This window comes from Ornithodoros turicata, chromosome 5 (assembly GCF_037126465.1).
Source record: "Ornithodoros turicata isolate Travis chromosome 5, ASM3712646v1, whole genome shotgun sequence".
In the NCBI taxonomy this organism is placed as follows: domain Eukaryota; kingdom Metazoa; phylum Arthropoda; class Arachnida; order Ixodida; family Argasidae; genus Ornithodoros; species Ornithodoros turicata.
The window spans coordinates 44,963,085-44,986,749 of NC_088205.1; the positions used below are offsets into that span (position 1 = coordinate 44,963,085).

General features: G+C 47.5%; 1 protein-coding gene across 1 annotated transcript in view; it reads left to right on the plus strand.

The window, feature by feature from the left end:
- The window catches only part of LOC135395710 (uncharacterized), a 49,092-nt gene extending 28,876 nt beyond the window's left edge, over positions 1-20,216 (plus strand). The window contains exons 2-8 of the mRNA XM_064626803.1: positions 6,687-6,721; positions 6,788-6,875; positions 8,792-8,820; positions 9,965-10,022; positions 17,833-17,876; positions 18,401-18,494; positions 19,970-20,216. Coding sequence (XP_064482873.1) covers positions 6,687-6,721; positions 6,788-6,875; positions 8,792-8,820; positions 9,965-10,022; positions 17,833-17,876; positions 18,401-18,494; positions 19,970-20,085 — 464 coding nt within the window. The 3' untranslated portion in view covers positions 20,086-20,216. The remainder of the gene's footprint in view (positions 1-6,686; positions 6,722-6,787; positions 6,876-8,791; positions 8,821-9,964; positions 10,023-17,832; positions 17,877-18,400; positions 18,495-19,969) is intronic.
- The last annotated feature ends 3,449 nt before the right edge of the window (positions 20,217-23,665 follow it).

Below are 23,665 nucleotides of genomic sequence, written 5' to 3' on the forward strand. Positions count from 1 at the left end.
TTAAACTGTGTTCGAGATGTGAAGTTGTCCCTTACGAGCTTCCTTCTGACATCTACATATACATCACTTGTGCGCTTTCCTTGCCTGGTGTTAGAGGGGAAGCACGGGTCTGCCATCCCAAAGGGCATGTAGAACGAATATAAATCGGGTGACGTTCTGAGAACTCAAGAACGAAGCACATTTTGGGTCAAATTTACGATAAATTTCTGACAAATTAGCATTCTTAAAGGAGCCCCAGATTATGTATGCTTGTAAACTGCTGCATGGGGATTAGCTTCACATAAAAATATCAAGCTGATCTATATTCATTGTTTAACCAAGCGTTCGAGAATATCAAGCACTTGAAACAAATTACTTTTTTTTTTCAGATGGTATATTCACATATAGGTTGTCTAAAAGAAATCTTCCCTTATTTGTATAACCAGTCCTCTCCTATAACATATTGAAAATCTACAGGCTTAATGATAGCGAAAGGAAAGTTAGGTAGCGAGCGAGCTGAGCTTGAGACCGTTTTTGTGTTTGTCTGTTATCGTCCCTACCTCGTCTTGGGTTTTCAAGTCATGGATCTACAGGTTTATTTTTCTTAAAAAAATTGTCACCATAATCTGCTGCAGCTTGTTCGTCAGTTGAAGTCATCTAGGAAGCAAAAACAAAAAAAGAAGGTGCCTTTGTGGCTGTCTCCTGCGAAAATCGACACTCCGCTTTTCCATTTTGGGAACCTACTGGTGTATTTGTTCTTACGCAAGAAAAATGTTTCGTCAGCTCATTCATATCCCATCTGTATGACGCTGTTGCAGACTTTGAACAAATTTTGCTCTCTACTGTTCTGCCCAGTTCTACAGATTAGTTGCAGTCGCTGTTTCGTAACAGCTTTGTCAACATTTATGGTTGTTTTCACGTACCTGAAGTCATCTGGAAAGTGAACATATCTTATCATTTCAAGGACAGACCCTCTCCTATAGCATGTTCAGAATCTACTGGCATGTGTTTTCTGTAGATCTTATTGCCTCAGCTGACCATATTGGCTCAGATCATGCCAGAATGCGAGATAACAGCTTTTGGAAACAATTTATTATGATCTCGTGTGCCCTTCAACCACAACAGAAAAAAAAACACAGTCTTTCTTTCAGTGGAAATAGGTGTTTTTGCTGCATTAACAGAAGGTGGCTGAAAGTAATAGTACCTCCTTGTGGCCTGGGTGGAGCATGCCTCACTGTGCTTTATGTCCAGTAATTTCTTCTGCAACTGTATCTCTTTGGCAGTGAGCCACAACGTATGCATTCTTCAAGCTTTCTTTCACCAGGAGGAACAGCTTACAGCTCTGCAGGCATCAGAATATCTGCACGTAATAGGGGGCTGCAATCTAGGTGCCAATTTTTTAGATGGTACTGCGAACACAGTCATAGTACCCTTTATCACGGCACAAAGCATTTGTGTCAAAGCCATGCTTGCCAATGCCAAAGAGGTAAAGTGATGCTTATAGAGGGTTTTATTACGCCCTGCTGCTCAGTGTATGGCTTCTGCTTTTAGCTGGAACAAACCAACAAAAACAATTGTGAGGAAAGAAATATGCCACCTTCAGTCGCCATCGACCAAGCAAACTAAGTCGATAAAGGTGGTTGTTATTCACTCTGCTATGTGATTGGGTTCATGTTAAGTCACCTGTTTGGATCTGTTAGTGCCAGTTAGCTTCCTTGTAATGTAACATGTATGTAACTGCATGGGGGACAAAAAGGAGGAATTAGCTAGTCTGGCATAGGAGCTCTCACACTAGCATAGCTGGTCAAAACGGAAATGTGGGCCATACATTACATAAAACACAAATACCAGTGTATTTTCAGCAACCACTGGTTAATTTCTAGCAGGTGCGGTGCATATAGCGTGTCCATGGACTGATTTTTTTTTTATTCTTCAAGAAATCTTATTTTTGCAGTTATATGGGATGACTACATGTTCTACATCCGAAGTGGATGTAGTAATTTGGTCCCGTTTAATTATTAGAAATAGAAGGCCGGTGCAAATGCAACGTCTGTTTCCCTATGCGCCGCTATAGTTTTCGAAAGCACGCTCGTGACCATTTAGTGTTAGGGCATGGCCCCGAAATAATGGTTGTATGAGAGTAAGTCTCGGAGCTTTCTTTTTGCCTTTTCACTTCGACGTGAGGGAGAAACATTGCTGCAGAACTACAACCAGCACATTTAATGTAATGTCGCAGAGGATGCAAGTTTTATAGCGATTTCATATTTCAGCACAATATTTATAAGCTGTAAAAATAGGTGCAAGGGTACCATTGTATACATTGAAATACCATAAATTTTAGACCTCCTCTTTGCGTGGGTGCTTAGCATAAAGAGTGACCTGTTAATAAACGTACTTGGGGATTTCTGAATGTGAAGATCATAGGAGGGAAAGCAAGACAAACAAATACAACAGAGGGTGCCGTTCATTTCTCACACTTCTGATTTTAGTTACATATTGCTCTTGGTTTTCATCAGCTCCGACATTTGATAACTAGAACTTGCACTGTATATCCACGCGAATAAAAAAGATGCAAAAATTGCTGTGAGAAAATTTCATGGTTTTTAAGACCTTGAAAATGGCATTCTTAGGTTCCAGGCTATTTAAAGACCAGTGAAAACAAAGTGCTCGAAGTATTATGTCTAGATACATCTCCTGCAGCTTTTGTATGGCAAATCGTTGTCTAGGAAGGTGCGCGAATCAATGTGGACGTTCCTGGAATTAGAATCTTATTTCGTTACACTTTGAGATTACCGTATGCTGGTTACAAAAAATGAAGGCACCTCTGCTGACTTAAGTCATTCATCCGAGAGAAAATAGTTTTTACTTGCAAACAAACAAGCAGTTTCTTCACATTCATATGGAGCTGATTTGCAGAACGTCATTTCGAGAGTCTGTCCAGTACCTGTTGCCTGCATTTATCAGTACGCAGGCTCACAAGGAAAACCACAGGCGGGTTCTGATTTCACGATTCAACGGTTCTGACGCTGGAACACACACAAACACACAGACGGACAAACACAACACACCCACGCGGTATCGGTATCTGGCTTTTTCGTCGATCGTCGCTTTTGAACTCTACGATTTCACAACCCAGGCAGCCCTACAGGAGAATGGCGATGTTCGCGACAATGTTCATAATATAGCAGGTATCCACCATAGCTGGAACCAACAGCGGGAACTCATTTGGTGACACGACACGAATTCAGAGTTCGACATACTCAAATTTGACAAGCGAGCAGCAGAACAAAGCATTAACTGCAGTGTCAACAGAATCCTGATAGCCGACGAAAAATACAGTAAACGATTCGTCCAGGCTCCGTACTCTCGTTCCCAGCCCACCGCAAACAGCCGCACCCTGCGGGGTACTATTTTGAGACACGGGAGCCAAAAGCCTGCGCTCCTCTGAGGCTGTCGTGCCTGTCGACAAATCAGAGACGATTTATTTTCAAAGTTTGAATCTGAAGCGTTTGCATCTCAAAAGTTAATTTTTACGGCTTTTTCTTTACACCGTGGATTTTCTCGTGATTTATTTTGAGGAGTTTATTCTCGAAGTTTATTTTGCGAAGTGTAAACCAGAGTGATCCCTGAGGTTGAGCCGCCAGTACGGTGGAGTTTATGACAGATATTTCAGCTGACATGCTTTTTTTCCCATCTGTTTTTCCAGTACAGTTCGGTGCTACGACCTGAAGGTTCAAAGAATACACTGTAGTTTCAATCCACACAAATGCCGGGGAATACCTCTCTTCGTTATTGAAGCCACGCTCCTCTCGATTCGCGCCAGAGCGTCTATCGCTGCGCGTTCACTACCGGCGGTAGGGACGCGTTGCTTTGTCATCGTTTGCATCGAAGAAAAACGTACACTGCTCGCCTCTGAATTCGAATCGCATTGTGATGCCGAAAGCGAAGCCTTCCACTGCTACAAGATGCGAACCCAGCTCACAAGATGGGTTCGGGAGAATCCAGGTTTCTTTACAGACGGAAAGAGAATATGTTGCAAGGCTTGCAATAAAAAGGTAAGCTGTTTCACACACTTGTGAGCAGCGTTGCATGTTGTGAAAATTAGACGTGGGGTTAAATGTTGGGTAAAGCTTTTTTTCATCAATGTTTGATACATGTTGATTTTAACTTCCTGCTCTAGAATGCCTCACGGAGAAGTGGTAAATAGTTGATGGTATAGTGAAGGTAGCTCCGTTGTAAATAAAATAAAATAAAAAAAAACAGTATGTAGAAGGAAAACAACTGTCCCCTCGCGTGGTGTTAGAAGGGGATATGCATGACATGAGCTAGTCATTCTGAAAATGTTGCTGCTGTTTCTGTGTGGGAATGATAAGAGGAAGGAAATGAAGGGTACCATACTTTTGCTCTGCTTTGGCCAGGTTTCTGCAAAAAGAAGTTCCAACTGAATCAGCACACGAAGACTCTTTACCACGTATCGCAAAATACGAAGGAAACTGCCAATGTCAAACCCCTGCTGCCTAGCGCGCTGATGTGACACAAGCACCTGTGTGAAACGCGAAAGTGTGTACAAGCACCTGTGTGAAACGCTCGTTGCCGCTAACGTCCCATGGTGTAAGCTTGATCATCCACGACTACAAAGGTCCTTGGAGATTTACACAGGTAGGAAATTGCCAAATGAGTCAACGCTTCGCAAAAATATTTCCTACTGATATACGAGAATCCGTTTAACGAAATACGGGACACCATTGGTGACGGGGCTATATGGACCGGTGCTATAACAACCGATGTCCGCGGCAGGCGCATGGGAAATCTCACTGTAGGGCGGCTAGACATAAATCGTGTATCGAAGACATAACCTCTCTTGCCGCACTCTTGAGAAAGCAAACCACGCTATACAGTGGTCAGATTTGTGAACGAATATCTGAGGCTTCTCTGGCCACAAGGAAAGGAGGACAGTTTAAGCATACTCTACACAGATGCCGCACCTACATGGTAAAAACAGCGGAAGCACTGCAAGTGTTTTATATGAAACCTTCTGCACGTTGCGCGCCTTGTTCATGGATTAAATCGTGTCGCAGAAGAGGTGCAAAACTCGTACCCATTGGCCATCGACACGATATCTGCCGTAAAGAATGTCTTCCTGAAAGCACCAGCGCTAAGGGCGATATACAAGAAAGATATGCCCGATGTTCCTTTGCCACCAGAGGCCATAGTTACTCGATGGGGGATCTGACTCGAAGCAGCGGAGTTCTACGGTGCCCTCTTAGACGTCATACAACGGGTCGTCAGCATGTTCGGTCCCGAGGAAAGTGTGGCAGCAGCGCAAACAGTGCTGAAGGACTGGCTGACGAAAGCTGGCTAGGATGTCCAGGTAGTGAGAACGTACTTCGCCTTTCTTGCTCAATCCATTCGCAAGCTGGAGACGCAGGACTTGGCATTGACTGAATCCCTTTGTGTAGTTAATAGTGCAGGCGATGAAGTTGCGCGGGATCCCACATCAGCCGGTAAGATGATCAAGAAGAAAATGGACTACGTTCTCGAGAACACTGGCTTCAATATATTAAGTAAAGTGGGCGCTCTCCTGCTCTCTGTGCCCGGAGCAAACTTGCCGGACTGCATACCACCGTCCCTTCTGGCAGGGTTGAAGCACGCTCTACTGGCTACATGCGACGTTGAGCGGTCATTTTCGAACTATAAGGCAATCCTGAGTGACAGACGACACAGCTTCACCCCCGAGAACATTGAGTGCTATATCGTCTCGAGAAGTTTCCTTAACACCAGGTGGATATGATTGACTATCAAGGATGAACGCGAGTTTTGAGTACCACTAGTCCGTTAACCAATGCATCAGTATCGGCGTATCTGTATGTATGCCAGTACAAGTCGAATAAATCGATATAGTAATTCAGTTCCTCTACCTGCTACGTGGGATCTCCTCTTTCGTTATGTCAGCGCCTGGCAGGAAAAACGACGCTATTTTGCATAATTTGATGTCATTATTCCTTTCAATACGCACGAAATTTGTAATGCACACTTTTTGGTGGTGTTTTAGTGCAGGGGGACCCCAAAAAATAGTGTATGTGTTCAGAATTTTTAGTGCATATTTTCACGGTCTTTAATGCATATTTGCATGCATATTTCCGGTGTTTTTAGTGAATATTTATCCGCGTTCTACGATCACCCGCCGACATGTTCTACACTTAGCTGTATTAATAGGACCAGCGGAATTGATCATAACACATTCCTTCCCTTTATCAAGCTTGCCTGCTTCATTTCATACTTTTTTGTGAGGCCCCACCACTTTAGTATTTTGGAATAAAGTTTCGCATTCAGAAATTCTGATGTGCGCAGTACTGGCAGGTCATTCCTTACCGTGTTCCCACATTGCCCTACATGTGCGTGAGAGCGGCGTCTCGTAGAATATCCCGGTATTCAACATCCCGGTTTTCTTCATGTTCTTCTTTTTTTTTTGGCAAGTTTGCCCTCCAGGTAATTTTTAGAAGTTGTCCTTGGAGAGCACGAGGTCATGCAAAAACCGTGGAGACGGGGTCTACAATTGGTAGACAGCTGAATTGTGAATCATAAGCACAACTTTTCGGTGGACCAATGCGAAAGTCATAATATTTCCATCTTCGTATAGTCAGTGTGTCGCAGCAACTCACAATTCAACTGCTTATATATTATCTCCTTTCTTGCATGGTATTCAGCGGTGGGTGTATCAGCCTTGACCACATGCACCTCTGTAAGTTGCTGCCTCATTTTCGGCTGAATTTATTCCCTAATTTATTTTCATTATCGATACATTCAGAAATCCGACTGCAGTTCGAGCCAGGAATGCGTTCCACACTACAACTTCTCGTCAACGAACGCTGGCAACTGCAATCCCGTCTATTACTGTAAGGATTCTCATTTTCATCTTTTCGGCGTCCCTTTGGGCAACCCTTGATAATACGAGGCTCATGCATGTTATTTTGTAGCATCAAGGTACCAATGGGACATCCGTCGAGCCACGCCCTGATGAGAGTCGCAGAATATTTACTTGCTAGATCTCTTCAAAGGAGCATTGAGATAACGGCACATACAGGGTGCTTCAAAAAACGTGTCATTCGGACTTTATAAAAAAACGAGGCGACGGAAAAATACGGGGTAAACGGCACTTGTGTGGCAACTGAATTTGCCATCTTGCAAAAATGTTTTCATTTGATGTTAATTAAAATAAATTGAATTTCTTTAATTCAACTTCAAAATTTCCAAAGTCAACCTCACGTTTTTTTACAGTATTAGAGAGCCTGCAACAAACTTAGTCAGAACCACCAAGAAATCCGCTCGATATTGCAAAGGGAACTGCCCAAAAAAAAGTCCCGAAGTTGAGGCGTCAGAGTTTCGGGTATTCAACAGCGCGCCAAATCAGTCGCAAAGATGCGCGGAGGGCAGGACATGTTTGGCTGCAGCATGTTCTGCAACAAATAAAAATGCTCTCCTGCCACAGAAAGACGATCTCAGGTGACCTGCAGGGAGCGCGCGAGGATTCCGCGCACCTACAAAAATCCTTCACTCTTGGGAAGAGAGTGTTGGAGAACGATAGAAAAGAGGAGGCCCTGAGGTCACCTATCAGGGCCGATCATGTGACTCGTGACGGGGCCGGCGCAGCTCAAGCAACGCCACCTAGATACCGAAGGCCTGCTTAATGGCTTCTCTCCCTCCTTCCCTACGTGGACACATAAAGTCAGGATTCGTTTGCTACCGCGATTCGCAATTCCACGAATTCAAAAACTCGCAAGTGATTGCAGAACTTCGCAAATTTGAACCTCTAGACTAAAAGGTGAACACGAAAATCAATTTTGAGAAAAATATGGGGGCCTTTTGCACTATGTTCTTTTCACCATTTAGTACGCGGGACCGTTCACAACTAGCAGACGGCAGTGGCTACCCATGCGGCTGACGGTGGCTCGTCTCCATGGCTACGACAGCTAAACGCATGTTCGTGATTGGCTACGGCCGTTGAAAACACGATTCTGATTGGTTGAATCTTAGTTGTTACGTCACGTCGACGTGTAAGCAGGTTTTCTCTATCTAGATGGCCTGGGCTCAAGCTGGTAGAGAGAGTTCATGAGATGAGAAGAAAGAAATAAATAGGAAGAGCACGTGGGACCTATCGACGTCACGGGACCTATCGACGTCACGGGAGCCGATGAGCCAGCCGTTCGCGGCTGCTTTCTCCGAGCCTCTTCTTCCTCTGTTTTTCTTTGCTTTTTTTTGTAAATGTGATTGCCTGGTGGCCATACACCACGCATTGAAGCTATTTTGCATGATGGCTCCTGATTGGCAGCTTGACGAATGAAACAGGTTGTCAGACCCTTTTAAATGTTACCTCATTGCTCCTGTAACCTGCACTTTCTGAACTGTCTGTACTTTCCAGAAGTCTTGCAATGACGTGTACCCATTCTTAGGTAGCCAAAGTTGATTAATTTATATTTATAATTATCTCTTTAATATATGTCGCCCATTCGCTCCAACTTGAGTTATAAGACAACGCATCTAATCATACTGCAACGGGATGTGTTTCTCTTCTCGACATCGTTGTCCTGTACTTCGTTAGTACACGCGTATAGCGATGTTGGACAAGTATTCCCCGTATCGGATTATACAAGTGGGATGCCCCATATCCATTGTTCTCCCTCTTTTTGTACGCAATCTTATCCAATATACATTTTCCTCGCTCTGCCCTTGTGATAACCCATGATATAGCGCACCATATAAAACGTGACTATTGTTTCTCTGTTCCATAATGATATTTCTTTTAATTACGCAGGTTCTCCAATTTCTGGTAATACCTGCACAGTACGTATTAGCTAATTTATATTTCCCAATTCTAGTCAAAATTATTATTATTATTATGGTTACATTCTTTCTTTACATTACATTCTTCCATTACATATCAGCTTATGCTTTACGGTGTAACTGGCTTAATGTGTTCCGGTGTGTTACGTGTGAAAGTGTGACCCTGAACAAATGTGCGACTGTGTAGCTCTGCTCTGTTCACGTGACAAAGAGCGGGAGATTCGTTTCCGGCCAAATTATTCTAAGGGCCCAAAAACGTTTCAATAGTTTCCTGAGAATAATGTTACAGGATACACACGATGCAAGTTGGAAAAGTGGAAGACACAGCGATCTGGTGGAGCCGGATCAAAGGAAAAGGGTCGTAGACTATTTTGTTATGCAAGGAGAACAATTTTGCATTTGAGTGAAAGCCGAGTAAATGCAGCATTATTTCATCACTTGTGCTGCACAGCGGTAATTACATCACGTGCTTGGTTGCACCTACGCAGTAAAGCCGCTTCAGTCCGCCTTTTTTTTAAAATAGCAATCCGGCTTGCAACCTGGCTGACCGTTCTCCTTTTGCTTTCCTTTTTCTTCTTTCTTTCTGCCAATAAATTCCCCCCGTCTTTTCTTAACAATAGTGCTGGAAGTGTGGCCAAACATGAATTTCAAAAGCGTTGTCTGTACAACGAGAAAGTCGTACAGGTCATTTAAACGCATCGTAAAACATGGCACAACCTGAATGACAGCTACATTTGCAGCTGCTTTCACCAAAATTTGCAACTTGTTACAAGTTCTTTTCCCAAACAAAGTAACTAGTTGCAATTACTACGTAAGAGTAATCTCTTTCTCCGCTGCACACGGTTCTCTGTGCATTTCTAGAGGCACACACAAATTAGTTTCTAGCTAAGGCATCGGTCGCATATCATCCTGCTGATGGCGATGTAGCCTGTTGCTACAACTTTAGCGAATGTATGAAAACTAACATGTGCTATTTTTGGTGGAAAGGGAAATTGTATTTATTTAGCCTGGATAAGAAGCACATAGACCATCGTCATGCATCGAGTTGTTGTTAAGCGCATAAAAAAATCAGAGTAAACTTTTCCGCGAACGCTCCAAACACGTCTGCATAACGCGCACTGATTCATTCGTACTTGTTTTTCAGTGCTTGAACAGCGGCTACGATTGCAGGAAGAAGGCCTGTCCAAGCTCACCTTATGAATGTATGGAAAATTTTCATTATGTCAGTTTACAATCCAGTGTATAATATCCAGCGGCGTATAAAAAAAAAAAAATCGGGAGGGGTTTATTGAGGACTTTACATTGGGGGGGGGGGGGATTTCACCCTGTTTCCTGTTACTTAAAGGTACTGTAAAGCAGCACCGATCAAATGTCATTTACTGTGGCTATTCGATAGTCCAAGTCACCAGGACAAAAACTGCGCAAGTTTCATTCCAATCGACGGTACAATTAATTAGAAAATTACAATTAAAGATTACGGGCAACACTGTACTAGGTATTCGAAATGAATCCGTATTCCTGACACATACGGCGGCAACCACATTGCATACGTATTACACTGGGCCCGACATAACAATGCACCACAATCCACCATGAAATCCGCCCCTGCAATCCACACAACGATCCACATCTGAGGATAAACGGATAAGCGAACTGAAATGAAATGCTGCTCGCCGTTGAAAAAATGTGTCAGACGTTCAAGAAGCCAGACAGCGTCGGGACCTGTTTGTTCACAGAGGTTCACAAAGGGAGTTCGTTCGTTCGAAAGAGGCCGCGAACAGAAGGAGCGCGCAGGCGCAGCAGAGAAGTAGGGAGAGCCTCCATCTATCAGCGGCCAGCTCTGGGTTACTTCCCAAAAACAGGGGCTAACAGGTTAAACTGTTAACAGGGGTTTCAGAATGCATAGGTAAACAGGAAAACTAATAATATGGTTACCAAAATAACGAAGTTCCGATGAATAGTGTGTAATACCAATTTTCAGTGTTGCCCGCTGTACAGGGGGTTGTTTCACAACAGGCGTCGCACCGCTCCACTACGCCGCATCTTTCATGGCAAATTCAAAATACTTATAGCGCGTTGCCGGTCGTACGGTTCCGCATATGGTATTTAGAAGCAACAAAGTCTCTAGTCACATGACCGGCATCTCATGCTTGTCTTCTGCTTTACAGTACCTTTAAGGGTAATCAGACGTGGCCTATCGTCACCGTGGCTGCAGAACAACTGCACGTTTATTGAGTCATATACACGAGCGGGGTGCCCCGCCTCTCGTCCTCTTTAACATCCTCCGCGGGCCGCGGGGCGCTCGACGTCCCCCTGTAGGCGGTGTAGCAACTGGACCGGACGGTGGACGACAGTTATGTTGGCGAGCGCGACCGCGCAGGCACGAATGACGCCGTCGCGCCCGGGAATTGCTTCTGTGACGCGGCCGAGTTTCCACATCGGGGGGGGGGGGGGGAGCTTTATCATGGATGGCCACCACATCACCGACTTGTAGCTGTGATTCCGACATAAGCCGTGTCATGTGCGCCGATCTTAGCCGAAGGAGATACTCCTTTCGCCAACTATTTTAAAACTGCGAGCGGTGCCGCTCTTGGACCTTCAGATATTGCCGGAGGCCCTTGGCACTCGGTGACGGGGCGACTTCGCCCGGCGTTGGGAGGAGCGTCAGGTGTTTTCCTACGAGGAAGTCCGCCGGTGTCAAGGGGTTCAGGTCTTCGGTCTGGGACGTGACGTAAGTGACTGGCCGGCAGTTTACTATGCGCTCAGCTTCGCAGAGGGCGGTGGTGAGTTCTTCGAAGGTGAGGCGCTGCCTTCCCAGACACCGTTTCAGGGCGTCCTTGACGGAGCGGACCATCCTTTCCCACCACCCGCCCCACCAAGGTGCTCTCTCCACAATGAATTTCCACTGGGTGCGGTAGGTGGCGGCGAAATTCAGTACATTGGAGGAGAGCAGACGAGACACCTGATGAAAGGTGCGGGCATTGTCGGACATCATGAGGGATGGTACGCCGCGTCTGGAAGTGAAACGCCGGAAGACACTGAGGAAGTGTTGCGTGGACATTCCGGTCGCTAACTCGAGGTGCACCGCACGTGTGACGCTGCAGGTGAAAAGGACTATGTGCGCCTTTCGCTGCTTGCCGTCTTCGTGCACGCACAAAGGGCCCGCGAAGTCCACGCCCACCACATCGAATGGGTTCGTGGGAGTAACTCTTTCACGCGGGAGAGGAGCAACAGGTGCAGTCTGTGAGGACAGCCGTCGACGCCTACACTGTAGGCACGTTTGGAGCACGCGGCGAACAGTCTGCCGGCCCTTGACAATCCAGTACTTCAGGCGCAGTTCGCAGAGGGTGTCTTGCACTCCGGTGTGGTGGAGACGCCGGTGGACATCAAGCACGAGCAACTCTGTGAGACGGTGCTTGGCCGGGAGAAGTACGGGATGCCGGGTGCTGTCCTCTTCGTGGGCGAACTGCAATCTTCCTCCCACTCGAAGGAGCGAGTTTGCGTCCAAGTATGGGTTCAGCGTCAAAAGAGCAGACGGACGGGAGATGGGTCGCGCCGCCTAAAGGTCAACGACATCTGCGACAAAGCGTTCTAGTTGAGTGCGGCGGACCCACAGAAGCTCTGCCGAATGCAATCCTTGTGCAGAGATGGGCCCGGTGAGCCTTGATCCGGGTCTCCGCGAGTTGTTGACATATCTGAGCACGTATGCTGTCACTCTAAGCGCGCGGATGAGTAGACTGTAGTCCTCTAACCGGAGGATGGGGTCCCCATGGCGGATCGCGACTGGACAGCACGTCTCTTCCGTCCGCGAGGACGATGGGGTGTGGTTCGATGTTGGTTCGAGACGCGGGTCGAGACTACCAGACAACCATGGGGGTCCAACCCACCACAGCTCGCTGCCGACGAGCTCGTCCGCGGAGATTCCTCTCGTGAGCAGGTCGGCTGGGTTATGTTTCCCGTCACAATGACGCCACTGACCAGGATCGGTGAGGTGCCATATCTCCCGCACGCGTCCTTCTACAAACTGCGGGCACCGTGAAGCCGTGTTCTTGACCCACTGCACGCAATCTGAGAGTCCGTCCAGAAGGTTGCCTTCCAGGCCACGTTGGGCCTGACGCCGCGGATGCGGCTGTAGAGACGTGCAGCGAGAAGGCAGCCGAGGAGCTCTAAGCGCGGTAGTGTTACCTGTTTCAGCGGCGCGATTCGACCCTTGGAGATAAGCAGATTGCAGCTGATGCCTTCCGTGCCCCTGTCTGCTCTCATGTAGATGGCCGCTCCGTAGGCTCTCGGGCTAGCGTCGGCAAAGATCTGGAGATCTTGGACGCTACCGTTGGTACCGGCAGTACATCTGGGCACGTTCAACAGTGAAAGAGTGGGCAGGCCGTTCACCCACTTATTCTAGACTTGATGTGCTGTGTTAGTCATTGGTCGGTCCCAAGGCACTGCGTCCTTCCACATTGCTTGAAACAACAGTTTCGCGGTGACGGTGAATGGGGCTAGAAGCCCAAATGGGTCGTACAATCTGGAAAACGTCTTGAGCACCGTGCGTTTCGTGGGCTCGTTCGTGGGTTAAGCTTGGCGAACGCGTGAACCGCGGTGACTGGCGCCAAGATTGCGTCCGCGTGACGATCCCACGGCACTCCCAGCACACGAAGCACGGTGTTCGTACAACCGACGTCGTCATATGCCGTTCCGTCCTCGAGGAACTTCCGCTGAAGCGTCATTGAGTTCGCCGCCCACTTCCGGATGTCCATTCCGGCCTCTTGCAAGATGGCCCACGTTTCCGCGTATAAGGTCTCGGCCTCTTGCGTGTTGTCGCATCCAACCGCCAGATCGTCAACGTAGAAGCTGGTACACAGACGAGCCGCCGTGAGTGGATAACGAGTGCAGGCACCGAAATGGTGGTGTAACGTTGCTGCGAGTAGAAATAGGCTAGACGAGGCTCCGAACGGCACTCTTGTCATCTTCCACTGCTTGACTGCTGGGTGAGGGTTGGATGCCGACGGCAACTCCTGGATCCACAGGAAACGTAGGGTGTCCCTGTCTTGCGGCCGGATGTGGATCTGCAGATACGCCTTGCGGTTATCTGCGGTGAGGATGATGGCAGAGGGCCGAAACGTGATGAGCAAACGCAGGAGGTCGCTGTTTAGGTTCGGACCTTTCGCCAAGACGTTGTTGAGTGAGGGTTGGCCTGGGACGTGAGACGACGCGTCGAACACTATTCGGACCTTGGTAGTGACGGCGTCGTTGCGGATGAACGCATGATGAGGTAAGTAGTACATATTGTTGGTGGGGTATGGCCCAGTCACCGGCTCGGCGTGCCCTTCGGTGAAGTACTCGCGCATGGTGGAGTCATACTGCTCGAGAACTGCGGGCGCCGTACTGAAAGGTCGCGACTGGGCCTTCAATCTCTTCTCAGCGGTGGCAAGGTTGCTAGCCTCGAGCGGGAGACCGTGCTCCTTGATCATGAGAGGAGCCTCATATCGGTCTGTTCGCCACTTGATGTTGTCTTCAAACACTTTGAGATCTGCGGCTCCATCGGGAGTAGACAGCTCGGACTCCGTGATGCCCAAAGCCTCTAGTCGCCAGAGGTCAGCTGGCTCTGGTAGTCCCTCGTCGAGCGTAGAGCATGTGGCGGCCCGTGGAAGACGACGACGACGCGCCTCTGCTGCCACGCGCTACGGCGCTGGCACGGCAGTTCTACCGGCACCGTCCTAGCGTGAGGCCACGCACATCTGCCCGCTGGGACATTTCATCATCGCCGGTCAGGACTCATGTAGAGGAACACCACCTCCTCTACATTTGGTGACCCGAACAACGAACACCATGTTCGGCGTAATTCGGCCATGCAACATCCTAAATTTTTCGGAAAACCAGCAGCGAACAACCCTCTAGCAGGCAAGGCGCACCGGGACCACTGTTCCACCGGGGACCCGCAGGGAGACCACAGTAAGCTGGTTTACCGGCCTCCACCTGCTTCATGATGGTCCTCCCCGGCACTTCTTTGGCGGCAACCGGCATTCACGCTGTCGTACCGGTCGCGGTACTGTCGCCCACTCAGCAACTCATTCACTCAGCAACAACGCTCGGCAGCAATCACTCAGCAAGCACTCGGCGCACTCAACAAGGGCTCAACGGACTCAGCAGGGACTCAACACGATCATCAACAAACAGCTCTCAACAACGATCACTCAACGCACAACCTCAGCAACAAGCAACGCAGCAACTCAACGCCACACAACGCACTCAAGCACCCAACCACTCAGCACTCACAACTCATCTCTGGAACCCGCCCGGACCGCAGCGCCCTTGTTCCCGCCATCCCGCTGCTGCATCAACAGCCACAATCGCAAGCTGTATCTCCAATCGTCCACCATCCACATGTCGTCCCCATTCTCCTCTTCATGGCATCGACGCGGACCTCAACCGCATGCACCGCTCCGCGTCTGAGGTTGGGAGTGATGTGGCGGCCCGTGGAAGACGACGACGACGCGCCTCTGCTGCCACGCGCTACGGCGCTGGCACGGCAGTTCTACCGGCACCGTCCTAGCGTGAGGCCACGCACATCTGCCCGCTGGGACATTCCATCATCGCCGGTCAGGACTCATGTAGAGGAACACCACCTCCTCTACAAGCATAAGAGCGACGTTACGGCATGGTGGTCCTGCGCCGAGCCGGGTGGAGCTACGCCTTGGACGACCCATCCAAATATTGTCTCGATGGCCGTCATGTCATTGGGGAGGCGCTCTATCTTCCCTGACACGAGACGCCAATAGTGGTCCGCACCGACGAGGGGATCAACGTTCTGTGATGCGCATGCAGTCGTCGCTGCACGGAGACCGCGGTGCTTGAGTACTTCTGTGATTCTGGCATGTACTGGAGGGCTGAGCGATCTACAGATGTGCGGGATGGCAAGGGCATCCACCTCCAATGACTGGCATAAACCAGCAACGCACAACGAGACCCTGTCGTACGTTCGGAATGTGGAGGCCTGCGTTGAGCCAAACGCAAAGATGGACAGGCCTTCCGAAGACTGAATGGGGCAGCGAAGCTGTCGGGCAAGGTCTTCGGTGACGAATGTCCTTTGGCTCCCGGTGTCGAGCAAGACTCGCACCTCTGCAGACCCACCGGGACCGGATATCGTCGCTGTGGCTGTTTGCAAGAACGTAATGGTGAGGACTTTGAGGCTGCTGTGGACTGGACTGCTGGCACCGACACGGGCGCGGATGCCGCGCTCCGACCGCTCGCCTGGGGCTGTACATCACAGAGCACCGTCAGGTGTTTCCCCTGACATTTACCGCACTTCAGGGTCCCAGCCAACCGACAACGGCGGGCGAAGTGATTGCGCCTCGCGCACCGGAAACAGCGATGCTCTGAAGCGAGGCGCCGGCGCTTCTCCTCCGGTGTGAGAGATGCTGAGCATGCTGCAATGCGGTGATCCGCGGCCCGACAAAGGGCGCACGCAGGCTGTTCAGGAGCTTGCGACGATGACCCTCCGGCGACGACGGTGGCGGGGGCAGAGCTCACTACGGCTGGGAGTGCAGCGGCCGACGGCAAGGGGGTTGGCACCTCATCATCCGCGTGGTCTTGATGGGAAGGCCGTGGTCGGTGAAGTGCAGCTTCCTCTCTCGCTTCGACGTGAACGCGTAAGAAGTCCATCAGCGCCTTGACCTCTGTTGCTGCTGATGGTGAGGTTGACGTCGCATCCGTGGGCGGCGCCGTAGCGCTCACATCGGAAGATGCGGCCAGTTCCTTCCTCCTTTGCCGAAACTGCACGAAGAGCCCTGGAGGCATGCATCGAGATACGACCCTGTACAGTAGCACTTCATAACTGGACAGCGGTCCGTTATGAACACCGGTCCAGCGGAGCTTGCACCGTTACCGCTGACGTGGTTCTTAGCATTCGTTTCGCTCTTGTGATGGCGGCCTCTAACTGCTGCTCACAGTCGAGTACGCCTTGCACCTCGTCGTCGTACTTGTCACCTCCGTGAGCGCCAAGATCTGGAGGTCCAAGTCGTGAAGCGCGGCCTTTCGTGCGACCAAGAAGTCGAGGTCCACTTCAATGCCCTCGGCTGTGACCTCTGCGCTAGGACAATCTCGCTGACGATTCATGACGCGGGTCACTGCGCCTCTTGCGCCTGCTCTGCTGCGCTTGAGGCCGTCCAATTTGTCCACGGGCTTTGCGGAATTCAATTCCGGCTGACGAGAGGCGAAATCCCGGGCTGGCGTGCTGCCTCGTTGGAAGTGGAAGGTCCAGGCGTTGCGACGGCGGCAGTCGAAGGGCCAATCTCCCGGGTTTCGGCACCAATGTTACTTAAGAGTAATCAGACGTGGCCTATCGTCACCGTGGCTGCAGAACAACTGCACGTTTATTGAGTCATATACACGAGCGTGGTGCCCCGCCCCTCGTCCTCTTTCTTAACATTTCCTTCTCCCAAATGCTTTTCAAAACTAGACGATATTGGGGGAGGGATTTGAGCCGTCACCGCCCATCTAGTGGGAGCTTAGTGAAGCTTGGGACGCTGTGTATCGTATATTGCTAGTTTTCAGTTTTCCTTCGTTTACTGCTGTTTTAGCTGAACGTGTTTCGAGTGTCCTCCGTAAATGCCAGGCCGAGGCGTTCTGGGCAGGTGAATCGTCATTCCAAACATCAATGTGCACGCGACCATAAAAATGGTGGCGCCAAGCAGCTTGTGAGAAACTCGGTTGCTGTTTTTGTGCATGGTTTTCTTTCTTTTATCGACCTCGGAAATTAGTTTCATTCGATATCCTTGCAGCGAAACATATCAATTTGCAAATGAGGTCTCGTACTGCGGACCACTCCCAAATATGTGATAACAACACATGTGCTAAGCCAATCAGTAAACATGACGTATTAAGTATTACGCGTAGTATATAGCCTGTGTGACAATTGTTTATACATTTCTTACCAAGGCCACTGGTATAGACAATGCGGGCCCAAACGCAGATTTGTAGTCTCACAAGATAGGTATATACTTTAATACCTTTCAGGTGTTGTGATCGAACACAAGGATGCCAGGTGCGGAGGGGCGAACGTAAGTTCATTACAGCTTCCGTTAGGGCAACCCTACGTCATCGGTCACGTCACCAAATTAACCTTCTTGGTACTCCAATGCCCGAAAAGCTTTGACAAACAGTGTATTGCACTTGGCTGCGCATACGTTTTACTGGCCGTTATTCGAAAACGTGTTTAAGAATCGAAACGCAAAGCTCCTCTTTTCTCTTCTTGTGGTATCACTGGTAAAAGAAGGCAGCCGTGAAGGAGGACCGGGTGTTCTTGATGTACACTGACAATAGCTCTAGCCTTACTTAGTCATCTTACTCAGACACATTAACATTGTCTCATTTTTCACTCTTCTCAATTGCTCGCAATAAAATGTCTGACGAATCATGCTGATGATATTACCGTCAGCACTTTGGATTTCCTTTGGAGCACCTTAAAAGCCTTATTCTTCGATCTAGCGTGACTAACCGTTGCCCATTGTTGCCTGGGAAGCAACATGCAGAGGAATCCGAAACGTCTTTCGTCGGCTCTTTACCGTTAGAGTTCTTTTCTTAGGGTCCCGTCTGCTCCAGTAGCCAGGTATGCGGTTACGCCAGCACAGGTGTCGTCTGCAAGACTTGCCCCTGCTATGGTACTCACACTGCACAATGTATGTACCTCGCGTTCCTAACTACTTACTACGCTATTGGTATTCGTCAATATTGTTTAATTTTGAGTGTTGTGGAATCGAAGAAGAAGAAAAATTCCAAAGCGAGTTGGTGCAGATATTTGTTGCTAACATTCCCCGGAGTCTGGGTAGAAGTGCCCAAAAAGTGGTGGTAGTTACACACTGCCTATTAGAGATGCGCAATCAATTGCTGTATGGGGCGTCTTCAAAACGTGTCCTGCATTCTCACCGCTAGTTCACTATCACATTATCGTTAATTCACTAGCCAGGAACGAACTTTGCTTACTTATTCTTGTTACGTATAGAAGCCGTACTTTGCATGTCCACGATAAAAGCTGCTGTAAAGTGTCAGTTATTCTTCATAATGTTCTTTGTCACCCTGTAAAAGTCCATAACTCCTCATAAATCAAGAAATTGATAACTAGCTCAGAACACTCATCAATATGGAAAGGACGAACTGTGCAATATACGGGGTATTGCACGAGAGAGTGACCCCAAATTATTATTTTTAAGATCTACGCGAGATAAAAATGGGAAACATTCTGCATGACACTTGTGAAGGTTTTTGCAACACAAACAGCAGTTTTGCACGAGTGTATCATTAATTAGGCTAATTGTCTTCATTGAACTCAAAATTTTGCCAAGGAAAGTACGTTTTTTTGCGTTAATTACGAAATCCGCCGCCACCACATGCTATTCCAATTGTAATTTAAAGATTCTTCAGCTGTTCTCCAAATATTTGCCACCCGAAAACTCGCATCTCTGCAAGCGCCTTTTCAGATTTCGCAGTGCCGGGACTATCGGCACGGCCCGAAGACACTCCCACTTCGCATGGAAATAGCGTGAGAAAAACAGACACAAAAAAGAGATGGCAGGGACCGGGCGCAATCTGATAAACCTATTAACAGATATCTTTTCAGTTCATCTCAACAGATAAAAGGAACCAAACAAAAAAAGATGCACCAAAAAGGGGATAGACCTGACTTCTTGCTGTTTTCTGTGTTGTTCATTTCTCTTCCCCATACTTTAGGCGGGGCAACTGGACCGGGCTAAAGCCGAGCGTGCGCCTAGACGAGCGACGGTTTTTGTGGTGGTTGTTACGCGTTTTTGGGTGTCAAATTTTTGTGGAAATATTGTAAAAGATGCTGTATTTGTGACTGAAATGGTGTGTTGTAGCGATGGGCTTCCTAATTAACATAAAAAAATTACCTTACCTTGGCAAATTTCTGAGTTCAATTAAGCTAATTAGACTAATTAATGAGGTACACTCATAGAAAACACCTGTTTGGGTAGCAAAAACCCTCACAAGAGTCGCGCAGAAGGTTTCCAATTTTTATCTCACATAGATTTTTTCAATAATTAGGAGTCACTCTCTCGTATATTTCTAGTTCATGCCTTCACGTTCAAACGAGCAACCTGTGGGACATCTAACTATTGGTTGCGCCACTTATTGTCAGGTGCCACCAAGACTACACCACCAGGATCTTGCACCGACAGCGTCATTCTAATTCAGGCGGATGGGACCTACACCTGTGACGGGTGCGCATCGGCTACTTCTGTCTTGACAGCCTGATGGATACGAATCCAATGTCAATTCTAGGATTATTCTAACCGAGACTTAACTGCGGAATGCGTTTTGTATAAATGAAGGTGACTGACTTTCTGGTGGACTGCTGTCCTCAATAAAAGGATGTCTGAGTCCTTCTCATGCGGTGTGTCTCATTTTCTTGAGTATTATTAATCGTTAATCATTCGTTACTTTTATTTCATGCGCTATTTTTACCTTGGCAGCGTCAAAGCGAAGGTCACGTTAAACACAATAGCTACTATTTTGACATGCAACAATGTAGAAATTGTCTTTGTGATGACATTCGTGAGGCATTAATTCCCGGTTTTGCCAAGTTTTTGTACCAATGAATTTTCAAGAATGATGTTTTGCCAGCGTCAACTAAGCAGAAAAGTCAACGAAGAGCAGCATAGAGAACCCCTCCAAATTGACGGTGTACCGTTCGCAGTGATGGGCAGTACTAGAAGTACCAAGTACTCAAGTACTACTTTAAGTACATTTCTGTGTACTTGTACTTTACTTTAAAGGGACGGTCTCGTGCAGCCACGTAAACACGTACTCCTTCTCCATGTACGTCGTCAGCGACACTTCATTTCAAAGCATGATCAGTGTACAACGGGGAGTGTAATGGAAGCGCGCGTAATATATTTTTGGTCGGAGCTGTAATGCGACCGCTCGCGCCGATGGCGAGCGACTTCAGATTTGTGATTGTGGATGGGGTTGTCCTGCAACTTTTAACTTGTAATTGAGGATTAACCTAGTTGTTCTGAACCACCATGCTTGCCACTACGTTTTTCACCTGAGAACCGAAAGAAATTGTACGAGAGTTGCCGCAGTGCCCAGTAACTTCTGAAAGTCGTCTGCTCACGCCGATGCACTAGCGCGCGCAAAAGCAGACGAGTTCTGTATCCTATCACGGACTTACCCGCAGGACGACGTGGTCGTTCTTATTGTTGCCAACACAGATCGCGGCATGCTCTGCAATATTTATCAATTTAATTTGGTTATTTAATAACTGTGGCGTGTTTTGTCGGGAAAATTAGCAGTATTCCATTTTCAACAAAGGGCAATCGAATGGTACACTTTATGAAAGGGGCAGGGGGTACGAGACCGTCCCTTTAAGTACATTTTTAATCGTGTACTTTGTACTGTACTTAAAGTACTTTTTTGAGTACTTTCCCATCAAATACTCACGTTCCCAAATTTTGACTCTGACAAAAAATCACAAAAGAGTATCAAAAATGCACCCTACTAAAAGCGCTAAAATGACAACAACGAAAACACACAGAGAGGGCTATATATCTGAGTTTTCGTCTTTTTGCATCATTTTAGTGCTTCTATTGTAATGCAGCACCAAGATTCCCAGTATGACATTTTACGAAAACTGATTTTTGTGCTTTTAAAGAGCATATTTGTTGAAGCAAGTCTCTTGTTGCGAGGCTTGAAATGTTAGTATCAACTCTTCTATAATTGAGTAAACTGAATGGAATGCAAAGACACGCACACATTATGACACTGCAACTGGCAGCACAATGACTGGGTCAATTGTCGTTTCAGCTCTCCCAATGCAAGGTTCTATGCTTTTTTATTGTTTCCTTCATTGGCAATTAATAATCAATTTACATCACAATGTGTGATTGCATTATACCATGAACACTCTGAAAGACACGCATGCTTTCATTTTTACATTTTGAATTTTTTAATTGGTCACATGGATTACATTGCTGCATGTCACAGTCGTATAAAAATGAAGGCTTACATCGTGTTTCATCCTCTTTAATTTGCTTCATATTCTTTTTTAAGCATGTTGTATTTCGAAAAGCAACAAGGAATGCACAGAAATGTATAATCTCTGTTGGCTTGTACTTTTCCCCCCCGAAATTATCTAGCCTCCTATATACGAAGATTAGTACCGGAACACCACAATAGACGGGTGATCTTGGATCAGTCAACACACCTGACTGATTACCTCTCAACATGTAACTGCAAATTATAACATCCGATTAGCACTTAACCTATAGGACATTATGATTTTATAGCCACAGTTGCTTCGCGGCGCTAACACGCAATAAAAAAAACATTATGGTTTCAGAGCAGTTGTCAAGAATGCTCACTAGAGGTTTGCCAAAAGAGCAAAACACAGATACTAAACAGTGATATGCAAAGTGATACAAATTAAATTGGCGATGTACTTGATGAGTACTTTGCCTAGTACTTTGTGCTTTACTTGAAGTACATTTGGGATTGGGTACTTTGTACTGTACATCAAGTACTAATGACATCAGGTACTTGGTACTTTACTTTAAGTATAATTTTGAGGTACTTTGCCCATCACTGACCGTTTGTATACCGGGATACCACACAATAGTAATGCATTACCATACCCATTTCAGGCAGATTATTAATTACTATTGCACTTCCCTCCCAGGTGTATATCGCTCGCTGAGCTAACCCTGGTTTGCCAATCCCGAACGATGCGCAGCTACCCAGAACTGACGAGCCGCAAACACGGCGAAACACGTGTCCTCTGGTGCTGTCGCAAAGTTCCATGAGTATCTGTTTCTCTGCGTGCAGCCATAGAAGCCATCTTAATCTGTAATTTTGAATTTCAAACACGTCTAGTGTCAATTATTTGTTTCGTTAATGGCTTTTTTCCCTCCTTATAATGCACTGGCTTGCACTGTGGCGTTGAGGAGTGCTCAGTCACCCTCCCAGGTGTATATCGCTCGCTGAGCGACCCCTGGTTTGCCAATCCTGAACGATGCGCAGCTACCCAGAGCTGACGAGCCGCAAACACGGCGAAACACGTGTCCTCTGGTGCTGTTGCATCGTTCCATGAGTATCTGTTTCTCTGCGTGTAGCCATAGAAGCCATCTTAATCTGTAATTTTGAATTTCAAACACGTCTAGTGTCATTAATTTGTTTCTTTAATGGCTTTTTTCCCTCCTTATAATGCACTGGCTTCCACTGTGGCGTTGAGGAGCGCTCAGTCACCCTCCCAGGTGTATATCGCTCGCTGAGCGACCCCTGGTTTGCCAATCCCGAACGATGCGCAGCTACCGAGAGCTGACCAGCCGCAAACACGGCGAAACACGTGTCGTCTGGTGCTGTCTAATCGTTCCATGAGTATCTGTTTCTCTGCGTGCAGCCATAGAAGCCATCTTAATCTGTAATTTTCAATTTTCAACACGTCTAGTGTCATTTATTTGTTTCTTTAATGGCTTTGTTCCCTCCTTCTAAGGCACTGGCTTGCACTGTGGCGTTGAGGAGTGCTCAGTCACCCTCCCGGATGTATATTGGTCGCTGAGCGACCCCTGGTTTGCCAGTCCGAAAAGATGCGCAGCTACCCAGAGCTGACGAGCCGGAAACACGGCGAAACACGTGTCCTCTGGTGCTGTCGCAACGTTCCATGAGTATCTGTTTCTAAGCATGCAGCCATAGAAGCCATCTTAATCTGTAATTTCGAATTTCAAACACGCCTAGTGTCATTTATTTGTTTCTTTAATGGCTTTGTTCCCTCCTTCTAATGCACTGGCTTGCACTGTGGCGTTGAGGAGTGCTCAGTCACCCTCCCGGATGTATATCG